The 18,826-nt window shown below is 31.6% G+C and overlaps 2 protein-coding genes across 2 annotated transcripts in view; one reads left to right on the top strand and one right to left on the bottom strand.

The window, feature by feature from the left end:
- The window catches only part of LOC121114586 (phospholipid-transporting ATPase VD), a 267,528-nt gene that overhangs the window by 35,188 nt on the left and 213,514 nt on the right, over window positions 1–18,826 (top strand). The window lies entirely within an intron of this gene.
- On the bottom strand, window positions 15,963–17,900 carry LOC121114354 (protein 5NUC). The gene has a single exon (XM_040708300.2). The coding sequence runs from the start codon at window positions 17,818–17,820 to the stop codon at window positions 16,081–16,083; it is 1,740 nt and encodes a 579-aa protein (XP_040564234.1). The 5' UTR covers window positions 17,821–17,900; the 3' UTR covers window positions 15,963–16,080.

Genomic DNA, 18,826 nt, shown 5'->3' with positions numbered 1-18,826 from the left:
AAGGAGGGCAAGTCACTGGCACCTGATTTAATAAACAAAGTGGTCGAATATTATCGTACTGAGGATTCAAGTAGAGTGTTACCTGGTAAAAAGATTATGTTGTAATACTGCTGACAAGAAATAGATACAAAAGCGATTAATTCTGAACAATTTAAGAGAACTTTATCAGAGATTTAAGGATACACGTCTAAATTTGAGCATTGGATTTTCCAAATTTGCTTTCCTTCGACCAGCGGAATATGTTCTTGACGGTACTAGTGGTACACACTCTGTATGGGTTTGCACTTTTTATCAAAACATTAAACTTATGATCATAAGATCGAGAATTACCGAAATAACAACTTATCAAATGTACCGACATGTTATTGCATCTATTGTATGCAACCCTGCATTACCTTCGGTCTACTTTCGTACTTGTGATTACTACAAAAGTACTGAGGACTATGAAAATATATTACTCAACAAATTTGAAAACAACGACATCGACGAGGTACAATTTCAACACTGGGTATCAATTGATGGATGGGAATTAACTTCTACAGTACTTCCAATACAAGATTTTGTTGAGCATTTCTTTGAAAAAGCAGTCAAGCAAGGAAAACACGACTTTATTGCATAGGCCCAAAGCAATTTCTTAACAAAGAAGAAATTAAATCATTTAAAGGAAAAATTGAGTGATATTAAAAAAATATATATTATTTTTCCGACGGGTGTGCGGGCCAATATCAAAACTGTAAAGTCTTCTTGAACCTCACGTTCCACCAATATGACTTTCAATTGTCTGCTGTGTGGCATTTCTTTCCCACAAGTCACGGCAAGGATCCTTCAAATGGTGTAGGTGGGACTATTAAAAGAGAAGCTACGAAAGAAACCCTCCGACGTCCTTAAAAAAATCAAATTACGAAGCCGAATAATTTATTCGAGTATGCACGGGACAATATGAAGATATATTTTTGCACAGGTGAAGATTATGAAAAAGGAAAGAATATATTAAAGGAAAAGTTTGGTTTTGCAAAAACCATTTATGGTATACAAAAACTTTATTCATTTATTCCCAAATTGGACAGATCACTAAGAGTTCGATTGTATAGTGAATCAGAGGAGTCAAAAGTTGAATTCGTTATATAATTTTAGTTTAAAATGAAAATGATTGACTCAATCATATTGTTATTTTATAAAATATAAAAACTTTCAATTATATTATACATAAATAAGAATCCAATTTTATTTTATTAACCAACACAAAATATGTATATTATATATAATATAGAACAATCATACCAATATGCTATAAAAGCGGCTCTATATACTCTAAATAATGCTCTTGTTGGAAGTGATCCCATTAAGATCCCACATTGAATTTGAGATATGTTTGAAAACATATATTGATACATGTTTTACGTAAATTAAAACAAAATCAGGTTTGCTGCTTGGCAGGGACGCCATTTTGAAGGCCGCACCAGAGCCCCAAACCTTTATATTTGATTAAAATAAGATTATGATTAAATGTAAGTTAAAGTTTGTGTTCTTGAGTATCTTTCGACGTATTTTTTTTTTATCCCCCAACTGCCAGCGGAATCTTGGCCTTCTAAAGCGACCTGGTACCAACTTTGAGCGGGCCTAGAACGGTGAATCACAGAACCCCAATATTTCACACACTCTCATATTTTATATAGAAAATCCAGCTCATCAAAATCAGAGATGATCGTGCCGTAAATTCCAAAAAAAGTGTGTACACTTGACGTGGAATGACCCAGTTGCCATAAAGAACTCAAGGAACAGACAAAAAAATCAACGACAACGACATAAAGACGAGTGGAAGAAAATATAAGCTTCTAATCTATGCATTCAAGGAGCACTATAGTTTATTATAAACATAGAGAATACAGTATGACGAAGAATAAGTTGTATTTTTGAGATTGGAAAATTATATTGATAATTATTTAAAGATTGTTGATTTAGTTTATCATTGTGACTCTCAGGCTCAAAATTGATCATATATATTTCTAATCAAATTTTTGAAGAACAATTGGAATCTTCATCATCACATTTCTGATGCATTTCATCTTCTATTCTTTATTTTATTATTATATAATCAGCCAAATGTGTAACAGTTCTTTAAAATTACAAGAAATGAATTAATAAAAAATAGAGTATTCTGCAGTTATTCAAAAACGCATGAAAGATTCAAAAGTTGTTAAACGATGGAGAGAAAGTCCCGTTTCTAGGTACAATGGAAATATGAATTGTAGTAGTATAGTTTACAAGTCCATTGATTCCATCCTGTCCATCATAGATATCAGAGATCTCATTCAATCACAAAAATAAAATAAATGGACCGAAGATTTTCCAGCATCCTTGCAGAAAAAACATCTTATTCAATTCAAGAATCAATCATTATTGCTTCATGTATTGAATTATAGTCAGAATAATTTGCCAAATCCATAATTAATATTTTGAAAAGCTAAATAAAATTATATTTAAATTAAAAAATTGGAATAAGATATTAATATACTTCATAAAATAATTTGCTCACAAATACTTTATTAACATATCTCTAAATTAATAAAATTATCCAAATAAATTATTATTACAATAAACATTTAAACAAATAAAAAAATTTGAATTTTCTCTCATTTACACATCCTTACCTTTGAATATATATTGCGTAACATTTCCTCTAAAAAGAAACACATGAAAGGACCCAAAATCAATTGGTAGTCAGCCAACTGTGGAATTATCCTTTAATAACTATTCGAAACTGTCCATAGCTTAACAAGGATAAATTTAACTTTAACACATAAACGTTGAGAACACTGATAAGGGAAGAGCATATAGAGCAATCGACAGCTGACAATATAATACATGTCTATTTAAGTGAAATAACATCGTTTTGCTATGATAAAAATAGATATTATCTAAAATTAAACGTCCTCCAAAAAAATGAAGCCAAATTTCTAAGGGTATTATCAGAATTTAAAATATTTCCAACATAAGTTATAGTCATAGTTATATAAGGTACAGAAGAGTGCCTGAAATTACTTATATTACCTAAAAGATTGAATTTTTTTTTGTTAACCTGAACCTCCTGCTGGGGTTGGCCACCAAACCCCTGGAAATAGCCTCTGGAGGGTTTTTTAAAAATCATAAAGTACATGGACAAAACTTGCACCCATGTATAGTAGTTATATGTCAGGATATCATAAAAAACCAAGAATGACAAAAAAAATTCCGTCGATAAAGTGAGGTCAGACCCCCCCTCCCGTTGCTCCCAAAAACGTTGAATTTACGGTTTTACATTAAGTACATAGACGAAACTTGCATCTATCTATAGTACTAACTCAGGGCATTCTAAATAACCAAGACTGATAAGAAATTGATGTCCGAGAAAATTATGTCAGACCCCCTCAAAAAGTACCCCACCCTCAAATATGTTGGTTTTTGCTTTATAAGGACATTATAGCAATCCCAATCTTACTACGTTTTCAGTTACACATTGTATTATAAACGTTATAAATACATATTTAAATGAAAATTACAAAGAAATTTGCCATGGGTAGTGTGGATTTAAGTTTTAAAGTATACCCATAGACTAGTTCCACTGTCAATTAGTAATGTAGATGAATAATATAAAAAACTCCATAAGCAAGCACGTATGAAATATCTCAAGTCTCAAATTTTAACAACCCCTCCACCCTCAATTAATACAACCATCATCAATGCTTCGTTCTTCCTATATCTTCAGATGAACTCTGCTATTCCGTCCAGATTGGCTGAAGTCTCTCACTCTATTTTCAAGAGGATGATTTCATCAGATGGGGACATTATTCACTTTGTTTCTGACAAATGGCTGTCTCCATCAATAAAGGACTGCGTGAGAGATTCAAGAACTTCATCTTCTGTTGCATACTAATATACTGGACCATCACAGAAACGCACAAGAAACTGGATTCAATCCCTCAGAAATACCAGTTTTAAAAAGTCATTGATCAAGTTCCTTGTCGACAGTTGGGAGGATGATAGTTTGTCTTGTTGTATTGCAACAGAGAACACTCTTTACTAATTCAGAAGATACATGCTACAAAGTTGTTAGAATTCTAGAAGCTAGGCTTTGCTGCGATTATGAAGAAACAGATAGTCCTATGTTTTACCATTTTGAAAACATACCGTCTCCAAAAAGCGTTGTTATCTGCACATCCGACACTGATTGTCTTGTAATTGGCCTACACTGCTGTTCCTCTTACGACCTTTCATTGAAAATATGGATAGAAGCCGTATTACAAGACAACAATACTCAAGCAGGATATAAGCATAACTCAGACGTATGCATCACTTGCCGATATATTCTGCAAATGACTACCTGTCTATCATACCTTCACGGGTTATGACTATACATCGTCACTCAATGGAAAGGGGAAAATAAGACAATAAACGCTCCTCCAGAAAAACAAAGAAGCACAGTCAGCTTGGACTTGCATCAGAAATCAATATATCCACTATTGCCACTGTTGAAAAGTTTGTATGCGAGAAGTAGACCAAGAAGAAAATGACATCTATAAATGAAGTGCAGTACCCGTTGTTTTTGAACATGTACAATCCAAATAAAGCTGAGGAAGGCATCACATGTGTGCAGATGTTGGATGGCAGTTCTTTAGCACCATGTTCAATATCACTACTCCAAAGGATACGTCGCACACATTTAGTTGCAATTAGATCGATCCAAGCAGAATTATCTCCCCTGGAGTAAGAATGGATGGTTGTAAATTGTTGCAACCAGTTGTTGTGGATTGAGAGCAATTCTTTCTCAAAATTATTAGATTTTGTTTGTACAGAGGCAGATCTCTTTCAGAAAGATAGTGAAGAAGCTAAGTTACGAATCGCATGTTTTGTACCACTAAGTTCCCTTCTAATGACACATAAATCAAAATTACATTTTATCTCAATTTTGAAACTGGTAAATGGATAACATTTAAAAAAAAATGATCTTAATGAAATTATATTTCTTTTTGTCTTCTTTCTTTAAGTTGATGTTGACGAAGATGACGATACTAGTGAAGACAGAGTACACACTAAACATGGCAAATGTCTTTATAATTTGTAACAAAAAATACTTTTTGAGAGGGTCTGATATAATTTTTCGTAACTCAAATTTGGGGTCAGTCTTGGTATTTTATGATGTCCTGACATAGTACTATTCTTTGTTGCAAGTTTTGTTCATATACCGTCAAGAGGCTATTTTTAGGAAGGTCTGGAGGAAGACCCATCAGGGGCATTAAGGCCGAAAAAAAAAATTCAATGTTCTAGATGGCATAAGTAATTTCAGGGGCGAAACCTTCTGTACCTTATGGTGGGAAATCTTCCGTGGCAGTCTCCAAGACTATTAAGGCTATGTTGTGAAATTGAACTTTGTACTTATTTAAAAAGTGTAGTCCAGTTCAATATTGGTCTGGTCCAGTTCAATCTTAACTAACAGCCATCTGTTCCATACGTGTCATCGCATGAGGTGGCCGTATTTAGTTTTTAGAATGGTTAGACAATAGGAAATATTGTCTAAGAGGTCACCCCCTGCATTAAGTAGTTGCTTTCGATCCTCAATATGGCACATGAAATAGGTTAAATCCCACGTCCCGTTTTGTTTTTATAATGTTTCTCAAAAAAAAAAAAGTTTTAAAACGCTGTCTACCTACGATATTTACTCACTAATACAAGAAAATACATAGTATTTTGTGATCAGCTATCAATTTTCTGCTTCCTTTGATCTTAGGGACTATGTACAAAGTCTGCAAAAAATGCCATAAACTTTTGGAAATAGATTTGTGTGTTTTGAACCGTGCAGAGACGCTTTACCGATCACCCTTTAGCTGATAAAAATTCTGAATGTTTATGGGTTAAATCAAAATGAACTCGGGTGAAGATGTGTATAACTCTTAACAATTATTGAATTATAATTTCATAGTTAGGTAGAATTAGCTAACAATTAAATTTAATTATTTACGTCAATTGACCAATTGAATTCGTTGAATTAACCCTCAAGTTATGGAATATAATATATTGCCAATATTGTTAGTTGTAAGTAGTAATGGACGATTTAAAAAAATACCGATGCCGACTCAGATGCGATTGTAGTAAAAAGTTAGCAATGCCGATTCTTTAATATTTTAAATAATAGTTAAAAAATCAAATTTTGCTATCAGGGGCATTCACAGGATTATATTTTAGTGGGAGAAGCTTGGTTTTTCGATTAAAAAAAAAAATCAAAAATTAAATGTCAAATATTGAATTTTTTGAAATAAAAATTCAAATATACAATTTCATATTTAAATTATTTTAGAAAATTCACAACTATTCACAAATAATTATAAAAATCCATGTCTTGATTTTTTGCAAAAAAAATTTCGAAAATCGACAACTTTTCACCAAAAATTAATTCTTTTGTGGATTAAAAATGTAATAATTTAATTTATAATAAAATTTTTTGAAAATGCAAATATTACATTTTTTGGAGAAAAATTTCAAAAATAAATAGTTATTTAGAGAAAATTGTATGGAAAAAATATGAAAAAGGTTATTAGGTTATTGAAGTTCAAACATTAAATTTTCTATTACAAAGCAAAAATACCTTATTTTGAGGGAGGTCTACTTTATTTTTTTTCTTCATTACTTGGAAAAGTAAAAAATTAGAATCAGAAACACAAATTAAACATTACTATCCCGATTTTGATTCCAGAAAAAAGCTTTGATTCCGATTAATCGTTCCATCACTACTTATAAGTATACGAAGTTATTAACTTCAATATGGCCAAAGTAGATTGATGATGACGTCACTGCTCTATAAAATTTTGAGGCCAGAGGGACGTCAAAATTTTGGAACCAATACATCCTATAACAAGAGTGGGCACTTTATAGAATGAACAGAGCGGGAACCAAAAACATGGGAGTAGCAAGACTAAAATACGAAAAACGTGATTTTTACGGAATGAAGAAAAGGAAAAATTCCATATGCTCATTCTTTAATATTTTAAATATTAGTTAAAAAATACCGTTTTTCCGTAAATTTATAAGAATTACAATTGATTTTATTTAATGGAAATAAAGGTAATTCCTCCACCCCGTGAGCTTTTTCTAAAGGCGAATTTTCTCAAGACGAGTAATCCCAGGGCAAATTTTCTCAAGGTAAACGTTCATGGATCCAGCGAAAAGAAAAAAAAAAGAGAAGTTAAATACCAGTAATAAATAATAATACATAGAAATCGGAGTCGAAAATTAAACGTGATTTTCCTGATAGCGATTGATTCCAGGAAAAGCCTCTAATTCTCAGATTCTGATTAATGGTCCCACCCCTAGTTTAAATACAATATTTAGCTTTATTTTTTTTACCAAATATATTTTAGTATATAAAGCCCTTTTTGTTTCACAATACATAAAAATGAGCCTTAAGGGCCCAGCTTAGGAAACACAAAACAGGCAATCCCAGGGGTCCTAAAATGATGCCCAATGTCTTTAATTGATTTTTTTATAGCCTCAAAATAGAGGTAGTACTTTTATTCAAGGCAACCTCCAATTTATTTTCAACAGCCTCCCTCCTCTAAAAAAAAGTTGAACCAACATATTTTTTCTGAGCTACCTTTTTTTACTTTTAAGGCCGAACAATGGTATAGACAATATAGGCAAATGATACGGGTATCTTTCATTCAGTTGGTGCCATAATTGATGCATAAAAAAAGGTGAGCCCGATCCGAACCCAACTTTTGATGGGGTTCAATTTTTCCATTATAATATTTGGACATATAAAACACTCAAGCCTGTCGGGCTTTAATTTTTAATGGTGAGGCCCAGTCGGGTTTGATTTTTTTGAGAGGCCTCTGATTGTTTTTAATGGGGTTGCGGATTTTATCAAAACACTATAAATTTCTCCTGTGAATTTATCTAGTTTGTCTATAGGGTTAACCTCTCCAGACAGGTGAGTTCTGTTTATTTTATTTTTTAATTGTTAGAGACACCAATGCAAAATGCCAAGGGTCTCTGGAGCCTTCTCGACACTAACAGCGGCATGGAGGAGATCGCACACGCACTGACTTTTTGCTAGCTACTCTGGCATTTTGGACTTAGAGACATAGGATATAAACAAATATATACTATATTTTAGTTGTGTAATGAATATAGGTTGCGTAACTTTTTCAGTAATACAGGTTACAAACAATCCCTTCATCTTCGTTGTCTGAAGTAATCATTTTGCAGTATCAAGTTCTTTAAAATACATGTTTCAAGGGCGTTTTCTGGGGTTGTAGCCCCCCAAACTAAAGAATTTTTGATTTTTACTAAAAATTTAATATTTGAAATTTTTTTCCGAAAAAATTGATTTTGTATAAACAGCAATGAAAGTTTAAATTTTTTTTTGAATAATTTAATTTTTTGAGCATGGCTGTGGAGTTTTGAATTTTTTTTCTAAAAAAAAGAATTTTGTGCTACAATTTTTGAACCTTTTTTTCAAAAAATGTAATATTTCAAATTTAGTTTTTGATATGTTTTTGATAACAGCTGTGAATATTTGAATTTTTCTTTCGAAAAAACCAAAAAACCAAGACACCTTCCCTCTCTATATGTCACCCTGATGACGCCCATGTGTATTTATATTAAAATATTTTTTACAAATTTTCATCAGGGCGAGTTTACGGGTGATACGATAGCAACCCCCTCTCAAAAGTTATATTTGATAATAACGTGATTATGTGCTTTTCATTATTATTATAGCTATTCTCCAACTTCTTCCCTCCACAAATCCACTAAATATGGTTGAAAGAACATGTGTAATCCTTTGAATCTTGACAACCCTTAGCATTCTTTGAAATTATCTTTAAAAATTGCTAATTTATATTGAGTATAAGATTTTCCTTCAAGATCGTCACATTCCTTTTTATACTGAACAGGTGCCTCCATTCTATTTACAAAATACTATTCAAGAAACTAATTAGGCTAACTTTAAGAACTATTCCTTGAAAACTTAATGATAAATAAATAATTTATTTTCTTTAATAATATATAAAAGAAAATTTGCGGAAATCCTATTTCAGCATTGAAATAAGCAGTAAAAAATTTGACTAATAATTCAATAGGGGTAGAGAAGAACAATTTGACAGTTTTTGTTGGACTTTATTAAAAAATGCATTTCTTGATGTAGTTTTTTTTAACCAAATCTAATTTGAGATTTATTTGACCTTTTTTCTATAAATTTTTTAAAACGAATGACGTTATGTTTTTAAAAGAATATAGTAGATATTGACTAAGTCTACTATATTAATGTCCTATTTTATTAAAAGCTTAGCTATATATTTGTAATTCCATTATATCCTAGCTAGTTCTCTGTTTCTAAAATAGCTAGGGTTGAACAGAATTACAAATGTATAGCTACACTATAACATAAAAGAATACTTGTTTTTTAGACAAGTGGTAGTACACGGTATTGACAGAGTCATTAGACGTCGACGAACATACAATATTTCATAAGCACTTTCATACGTAATTACTCAATATTTGGGTGATATCTCCTCAAGAACGAAATATTACTGATAACTGATTGATAGCATTTTTGAGGTTACCAAGAACAAAACAACCTGCACGCTTAAAAAAATGCTTAAGGTTTACAATGTACTTCCATTATCTTTTCTTTTCAAAAAAAGTAATATTCAATATTTTTATATGTACTTCAGTATTCTTTTCTTTTTTAATATGAGCTGTAGCTCCACACGCTCGTTGTTTGACCAAAGTATGAGTTGACCTAAACGCCTACAATATTTCATTCATTTTTACATAGCGCTTTTCTATAACTCGATACACATAATCTTTTGTTTTTATATGACGCGCACACTCAACTGTACTGTTATTTCTTATATCAACTATCTGCAAAGTCTTAAAATATAATCAAAATGACTCTACGTTCCACAGTCATGCAAACAGACAATCCTTGCTTGATTAATATAGGTTAACGTCCTCATGGCCTTTTTTCAACTGTCTCCATATTTCATTTAATAACTTTTTTAAACATCTCTTTCCATTTTTAAAATGACCATTTTTTTCAAAAAGGTCGTTCCTTTCTATTTTTTTTTTAAATTTCTACTTCGTGTGTGTGTATTTCCACTTCTATAAATTTTCAAATTACAATTAAACTATATACAAAACTCGGGATTTCTCCCCACCAAAAATCAGAACCTAACAGGCACCCCACCCAGCCTATGAATAATCATATTCATGAGTAAAAATATAACAAATTTAAGAACTTATTAATCTATATTCTAGAGCAAATGAAAAAGCAATCAAATGCCTTAATGCGGCCTCGCTCTTACCCCTGAAAACCCCCGTCATGGGCAAGTTATAGTCTGTTTTTATTATTATTTGTTGATCTGTTAGTCAGTCAAATAATTCAATTATAACATTTGCTAATTATCTGATAAGTAATCACAGACTATCATTGTTACATTAATTCTTCACCATTTTTAAATGAATTGCACACATATATATTTCAGAATATTAAAATCCTACATATTATTTTATTCAATACTGTATTATTACATGGTATTAAAAGCCGAGCTATACATTTGTATTCCGGTAAAATAGTCAAAATTCCTTTATAGAAATAATAAAATGCCTATTGTATGTTATATACGACGAGAAATCAACAAAAACAGGTATTTCTGCCCTTTTGAAAGTGGAGCATAGCTCATATATAAGTATTTGTGTAAGAGAGCCAGAGGAAGGGGGAGGGAAACATATGTTACACCTGAATTAAGACTCTTGTTAAAATCAGCTGCAATATTACAGGATTTTGGTGTGAATTAGTTCTATAAAAAAGAGAACCTTCTTCATTTAAAATAGCATGAGTACAGTTAAAATGTTAACTTTCAATTCATATACATTTTCTGTACTATACATTTTTAAATCAAGATAGGCTATACTTATTCTATTAGAGGGAGATGTTAACACGCCCACGACTTATTAAATAATGAACAAAAAAGAAGAAAGAGCACACACAACTACCGTTTTTCCTTTTCTAATCGCCATACTTAGTTTTTTCTCTTTAATAATAATGAACAACTGAGGCCAGGGCTGGGTTTAGTGCAAGCGAGGTATAAAGCAAAGATAAATGTGCTTTGTTCTTTTTTATTAGTTAATTTTTTGTCAGCTGTCGAACTGTCTGCTTCTTTTCTCCTAATTAGTGCCCTGAACGTTGATTGGAAGAATTTAAATCAACTCTTGTTATGCTCTGAATAAAATTGAGGAAAATTGGCTAACAACTACCAATCGATTTTTGGCCTTTTTTCTGGACCTTTTGAAGGAAAGTTTGCAAGATACAACCCAGATAACGACGATTTGTGTGTCAAATTATTCTGAGGAGGCCTTAGTCTGACTACGCAATAAATGTATTGTATTTATCTAAGTGAGAGATTAGATTTATATTATATATATATATAGTGATGTGTTAGTCTTTTTTTCGGTCCCTTCTAGTCTTAAGACCGGTCCTTAGGTCTGTCAGTACTAAAACTGATTAAAAATAATAAATAAAGTTGAGTGATATCATCAAGGATCGAACATTATAAGTTTTAGCACTGAACTGGACGGGACTGTAGTCCTAAATAAGGACCAACACAACACTAATCATACATATTACGTTTAACCTCAAATTGTATTTTGATAATAATATTCCTAAAATCAATGAATAATGTGAGTAATTAACAGATATGGAAACTTGGATACAAGTCCATATTTTAAAGACTTTGATTCAATGCTTCAACACTTGGACTCAAAAGCTAAGACTCGAGACTCAACTGGGCTTGTGTCCATTTTTTAATTATAATTCTTGATGAGTGTCCCAATTTAAATAGAAGGAGGATTTTTTTGCAAATAATTGTACTAAATTTCAATGGGGAGTGTGTCTCAAATATTTTAATGGGCTCAATTTTGACAACTGTTTTCACTTGACAAAAATTTTAAAACCGTCACAGAAGTTGATAAACGATATGAAATATTTTGAAAAAACAAAAAACTGTCCATGAATTATTGTAAGGTCAGAAATTTTTCCATCATTAAATTGAAAAATAGCTCTTAATAGTTTAAATTTCCTTCTTTTTCATTTCCATTGGATTGGAACATCTTGGGATTAGAGCAGAATATGACACTTCATTATGTGAATGTATTGAAGAAAGTAGGTTGAGATTCAGAACTATATAAATCAGTGGTAGATATAATTGTCTGAAGGCCTTGGTCCACAAAAAACCCCGCATATGTTCAGTCTATGAATCATTGTCCGGGTCATGGATGCAGGGAGGGGGGCTGTAGAGATGAGGAAGAGATGATCCTTAACAGGGATGAGAGGAACCTAACCGTCAGGAAAAGTTCTCTAGCAAAGGCTGCAATTTTTACTCAAGATATTTTAATATTTTAAGCGACGATGAGTTTATTAGAAAATTACAAGAACATGGGGTGTAATGGGAAAAAGTTAGCCATTCTAATGAGAAGTGAATCTAATTTCAACAATTTTATATCGTCACATTATGAAAAAAGGAAAGTCGAGTAAATTAAATGGAAAGGAAGAATTATCTGCTGGCGAAGAATCTTTCTCCAGATATTTAAGTGGAAGAAACTTCACATAATGCTGCCCCTGAATCCTTTACAAGCAGGAATTTTGAAATGATTAGTTCGATTTTGTTGAAGTTTTTAAAGGAAAGGGATGATGACATCACCAAGCAATCAGTATTGAAAATTAATGTTTGAATCAAGCCTCCAAGAGTCCTGGACTCATGCTTACCAAGTGGCTTACTTTCGGACATTTGTAAAATCAATAAAAGAGGTTTCTATTAGTTCTTTTTCAAAGATTTATCGGTGAATAATGAAGATGTGACCATCCTGAAACGATTCCCAACAACTATTGAATGATAATGACATATTTCAAGGGCGTAGTTTTTTGGGGGAAAAAATCAAAAATCTAAAGCAACAAATCAACTTTTTTTTGGAAAAAAAATTAAAAATCCAAATCTATTCCAAAATTAATTTTTTTGGAATTGAAATTTCTAATATTAAATTCATAGAAAAAAATTTCAAAAAATCCCCAACTATTCAAAAAAATTAAATTTTTTAGAAGAAATTATCAAAAATTAAATTTTTTAGAAGAAAATATCAAAAATTAAATTTCAAATATTAAATTTTTTACTCTTGCTATACAATTATCCCAAATTACGAAAACAAATTCTTGTAAAAAGCAACAATTCCTGAATTTAATAAAAAATTTAAAAAAAATCTATAATATATAATTTGAACTTTTTCTACAAAAAATTAAATATTTGAAATTTCTGGGAAAAAATATATATATTCGAAGAATAAATTTTAAATTTTGCTACAAAAAGCAGCTCTTGTTTTTTGAGATTCATTTTTTTATTTTATTTAAATTAAATTTTCAAATTTTTTTTCCAAAAAAAAAATAATTTTTCGAGAATTAATACGGATTTTTAATTTTTTTTCCAAAAAATTTTATATATTAAATTTAATTTTTGTAATTTTAATTTCCCAAAAAAATCTAAAATCTAATGATTATATTTGGGGTGGTGCCCTACCCCAAATATAATCCTGCGGACGCCCTTGCAACTAAAACATAAATCAATGCTATGCTCGAGGTTCTAAGTAGAGAAAACCATCTATTTACAAGGTACGTATACATACCTCCTTAGTAGATAATTGTCTCATCTCTCCGGCCACCGGGAGTGTTTTAAATCCCTTTCAAGTACCACTTACTTTTCCAAAGATATAAATATATTTTATCATGATTATTTGAACAAAATCATAAATAATATATTCTCTTCTTTAGCATACCTTGAATGTGGACTAAGCCTGCACTCGCAGCGACAACATTTTTGATCTGCAGGTGTGTTTTGATTTTTTTTTTATCGATATTTCTATTGAGGAATTTGACCATTTAAAACGAGTTTCATTTTTTTTAAAGCCACATTTCTCTTAGTTTCTTCATGACTACATGATGTGTAGATACTCGGATCCGGTTTTACAATTTGGACTTAGTTTAGAAAATATAACGATGAAATTCAATTATTGCCACCTGGAGAATAATACCGAAAGAAGGATCACATCATGGCTAAGAATGAGTCCTTATGTAACCTCTGGCGGACTGAGAGTTCCAATTCATAGACGGTAATGTGGGGGATAATCTCTCATTGATTTATAGAACAAAATTCATGCTTAGGAACGCCCCCCGGCTAAAACTCACTTTATTATTGTTTTTAAGGTAAAAAAAAGGAGATTGTTTTCTTAAACAAATTTAAGAAAACTTTGAGGTCTTACTTTAATTTTATAACTTAAAAATACCAATAAAATAATTTTCGTTAGATTTTCTTCTTCAACTAAGTCTGGGAGTTGATAATATACACGTCACTATCGACGGCAAAGTCGCTTTTTTTTCAAACATCAATTAGATATGTATTGTTCAAAGTTAAAAAAAAAAAAATTGAGGTTAGGATCCGATAAAAAATAGGAATTTAGTAAAGAATGTCTCAAAATACAGATATAAGAAAATTAACGATAAAGGCCAAAAAGCCCGTTTTGGACTTTTATACTTTATGACAAAGCGATCTTAAATCCTGTCTAGAATTCTTTTTTTTCAAATGCAAAAAGTTACAATTTAAAATTTAATTGCACAACTTTCAATACGTTTAGTTGTACATATATAAAACTCGCTAAATAGTTCAAAGTACTCCACAGATCTTCTTGTTTATTCTAGAATCAAAGTAATTTTAAATACTTAATACCATGACTACGTTAGAACGTCTTCTTTTTCAACATTTAAGTATCCCAATCTAAACACTGTACCACAAAAGGGGGTCTTCTTTAGAAGATAATGTTTTTTTGCATATTTATTTCCATTGGATAATATCATAGCTAAAACTAAAAAACATATCTTATATTACAACTTTAAAAGATTTACCGTCCAAAAAATGGATTTCTACAGTTTAATTTTTAATATTTTTATATAATGTAGAATAAATAGGCAATGTTGTGAGGAAATGTTTCGAAATTAAGTATGGTTAATTCAATTTTTTGACTAATTGTATATTCAGTTATTTCATGGCAGACCAGATATTCTCCCTGCTCATTGGTCGAAAACTTTACTCTAGATATACGTAGATAAACAGTTGATATAGTTATCATTGTCTCCAAAGCAATATCTCATGGTAGACTCCATGCTTTTTACCTGTATTAAGCGGTCAGGCAAGAAAAACTAAAAAAGGCATTGTCACAGTGAGGGGGACCTATTAAAAAAGGTTTCCCTATTTTTCCAATTTTAAAACTGTCAATATGCCTTCCTAGTACGATAACAGGCTTAAAACATATGCCCTTACACCAGGTTTGACTGTAAATAGGATTATGCAAATTAAGTATGAGCGTTCTGAAAAGTCTTTAGAAGGAATTTGAAGATGATTTATGATTAACTATAAAAAAAGATTTTAAGATCTTTTTTTAAATATTTGAAATAAATTTTTTTTTTCTCCTCAAGCTTATCATTGCCCTAACGTGCTGTGGTTTCTTTGATATGTAGGCCATGATTTACAATTGTCAAAATATGTAACATCTATCCAGTTAAATAGAATCACATATCATAAATAACAATTTGACAAAGATAAGAAGAAATTCAATTAGAATGTAATTCATAGCTGATTTAAGATGAAGAAATACCCTCTACATACATACATTGTTAATGTATGTATATTAAATCATTTATCTCAGAAAAGATAATATTTGTAATGTATCAAGGGTTATTTGTATCTACTATCAGAGGCGTCCGGAGGGGCTGTAGCCGCTTTCCTTCCAAATTAAGGAATTTCGGCTTTTGACTAGAAAATGTAATATTTGAGATTCTTTTCCAAAATAAATTATTTTGATTTTTGTTCCTTACAAAAAACTTAATATTTCTAGATCACGTGGAGTATTTTTATTTACTCTAAAAAAACAAAAACAGGGGAAAATAATGAAAAATATCTAGATTACTTAATTAATTATCACAGTCCATAAAATGAATAAAAGGTCTTAAAACATTACTTTCAATAAGAGTAGAATAACAACACCATAAAATGATTTGAAAAAGGAAGATTCTAATCTCTTGGAGGATCCATCCATTTTATCAATTACATTGATCCGTCCCTCTACTTTCGTATTGATGGGAGAAAATTCTTTGATATACTCGAGAAGAGCCTCATTATCCAGCTTCTCTATATCTTTTCTACTTATGGCTAACTCTGCAAAATTTGGACCATCAAAGCCTCCATCAGCTAGAAAACTTGGAAGAATGATATCATAGATGGTCTCATCCTCCATTTCACTCCATTCCTCCGTAGATTCCGATTTAATGCTCGCATTTGTTAGTCTTGAGCCTACATTGTCTTTTTTGAGAAGGAATTTCAATTTCAGAGAAGAGGAAACCTGGAGAAACGTGGTGTAGGTATTATTTCCCCACTTGGATGCAATGTTCTCGAATATTTGTTTAATGGACTTTCCTTTGATGGTCATTTTTTCCAATTTATTACTAAAGGGAAGGGTTGTGATGATGTCTTCGAGAGTAATTTCACCTTTCCCTATGTCGGACCGAAGTCCACCATTATTCACGAAAGCAATTGCACCAGGACTACCTCCTACATAGGCCATTGAGTCAGCTACCAAATTACCTAAATTACTCTCTTGCAAAAATTTGCCCCTGAGGTCTAAATCCGCTTTGCCGACTTCTTCATAGTACATGGTTAAATTTTTTCTGTAGGTTTCCATTAGTTTAAGAATATCTTGATTTTCCTCGTTATCAAGGAGATGTACCTTTGCAAGAGAGACCCCAGTTCCATCCACGGGCTCCAAAAGCTCTCCATTGTCATTAAAATTGACCTTAAATTGACCTAAATATTTTGAAAAGCAGAATGCTTGAACAACAGGCACAACTCGTCCTGAAGCCTGATTAACATAAGTAGGATAGTCTCCATTAATCTCATCTTCCAAAGGAGGAGTGTCTCCTTTCGGATAGAGGAATGTGTGTGAATGACCCCCAACGACTATATCTAATTCTTCTACCTCCTTCGCAATTTCTATATCGACTTCATATCCAGAATGTCCAAGAGCGATCAAAATATCTACTCCTTCTTCCTTCTGAAGCCTTTGGGCTTCCTGTCGGATACATTCAATCTCATCAGTGAATTCAAGGACTTTTCCAACATTGAGGTTTGTAATAATAGGTGTTGAGGTGGATATATATCCAATGATCCCTACCTTTTTTCCGAGACTCGTATCCACAAAGGATTTTCTAAACTTATATTCGTTGTTGGACTTGACTTTGATGTTACAGGCAAGAACAGGGAAGTCTGCTCCCTTAACAAAGGGTTCAATCCCTGACAAATCATCATCAAATTCATGATTCCCCAGACTCATGGCTGTGTAGTTGAGCATGTTTGCAAACTCCATCACGGCTTTATACTTGAAAACACTGTACCAAATCGTGCCTTGATAGTAGTCTCCCGCATTAAAGAAAAAGGACTTGTCAGACTTTGATCTAAGATCCTCGATGACATTATATAGACGAGGGAATCCTCCATAGCACTCCTCCAAATCAGGACGACATCTACCATTTTTGGCATTCATTGGATCAAAATGAGCATGGATGTCGTTAATATGAAATATATCGAAGGAAAGTGAGGCAGTGTTTTCTGACGAGGAGGGCTCAATGGACTTTGAATAAGTCCATTTGGTTGAGACCATAAGGACAAGAGCCGTTGGTAGTAGGATCTTCATTACAGTCAATATAAAAGATTCAAATGATAATGCTGAATGATTTACAGATCTGATGTATATTTACTTATATATGTATAAATCTACTCGTTATCAATTAATATAATATTGATGTAGTCTAAAAAAAATGCGAGGGTTCAAAGGAAGCATAGATAAGTATAGATTGCTGAAGAAAGAAATGAAAGAGAAGAGGAGGAACCCGTATGATGATGAAATATGGACAAACAAGGGTTTTTTTTGGGCAACATCAGAGCAAATTACTAATCACCCTATTTTTATATACTTATAAAACTTAAAAAAACATACACAATCGTCCAAAAAATTTGGAAACATTCATTTCGAAAGGCCTCAGAAGGAGACCTATCAAACAATAACTCAAATTGTACGCACATTAGTTCCGTGAATAATACAAGATAGTTTAAAAACCAAACTGTTCGAAATACAGATTGTTACTATTGGTCTGAGACCAATTTTTCGTCAGCCCGTTCTTAAGTGATTTGGGGGGTTTGAGAATCAGTCTCAGACTAAACACCAAAATTTAATCGGTTATAAGAAGTTGCCTTTTTTTTAGTGAGTCTTAGACTGTGATTCAGATTTTTATGGATTTCATTTCAAAATGATGCAATCGATGGAATATTTCCTCATTTCCAATTATAAATGGTGTCATTGTTAGTTAATCCAATAAATATCGAACTAGAATGAAGTTGTAGATGATATCAATATTTTGATAAGATCCATGTTGAAATAATTAAATCTATTTCAAAATGTTATGCAGGCCTAAAATGATATCATTTGGGAAAGGTGTGAGAATTTTAGGGACCAAAGTTTGGAGCATACTTACGAATCTTATCCAATTTAAAAATCAATGATTTTTTATTCTCAAATTGAATTAAAAAGTCAAAATAATCTACCAAATCCATTATTAATATTTCGAATAAATAAATAAAATCATACATATTTAAATTTAAAAATTGGAATAAATATTAATATAATTCATTAAATTATCTAT

The sequence above is a fragment of the Lepeophtheirus salmonis genome, chromosome 3 (genome assembly GCF_016086655.4).
Source record: "Lepeophtheirus salmonis chromosome 3, UVic_Lsal_1.4, whole genome shotgun sequence".
NCBI classification, from domain to species: domain Eukaryota; kingdom Metazoa; phylum Arthropoda; class Copepoda; order Siphonostomatoida; family Caligidae; genus Lepeophtheirus; species Lepeophtheirus salmonis.
This window is presented reverse-complemented; position numbering and strand designations above follow the sequence as displayed.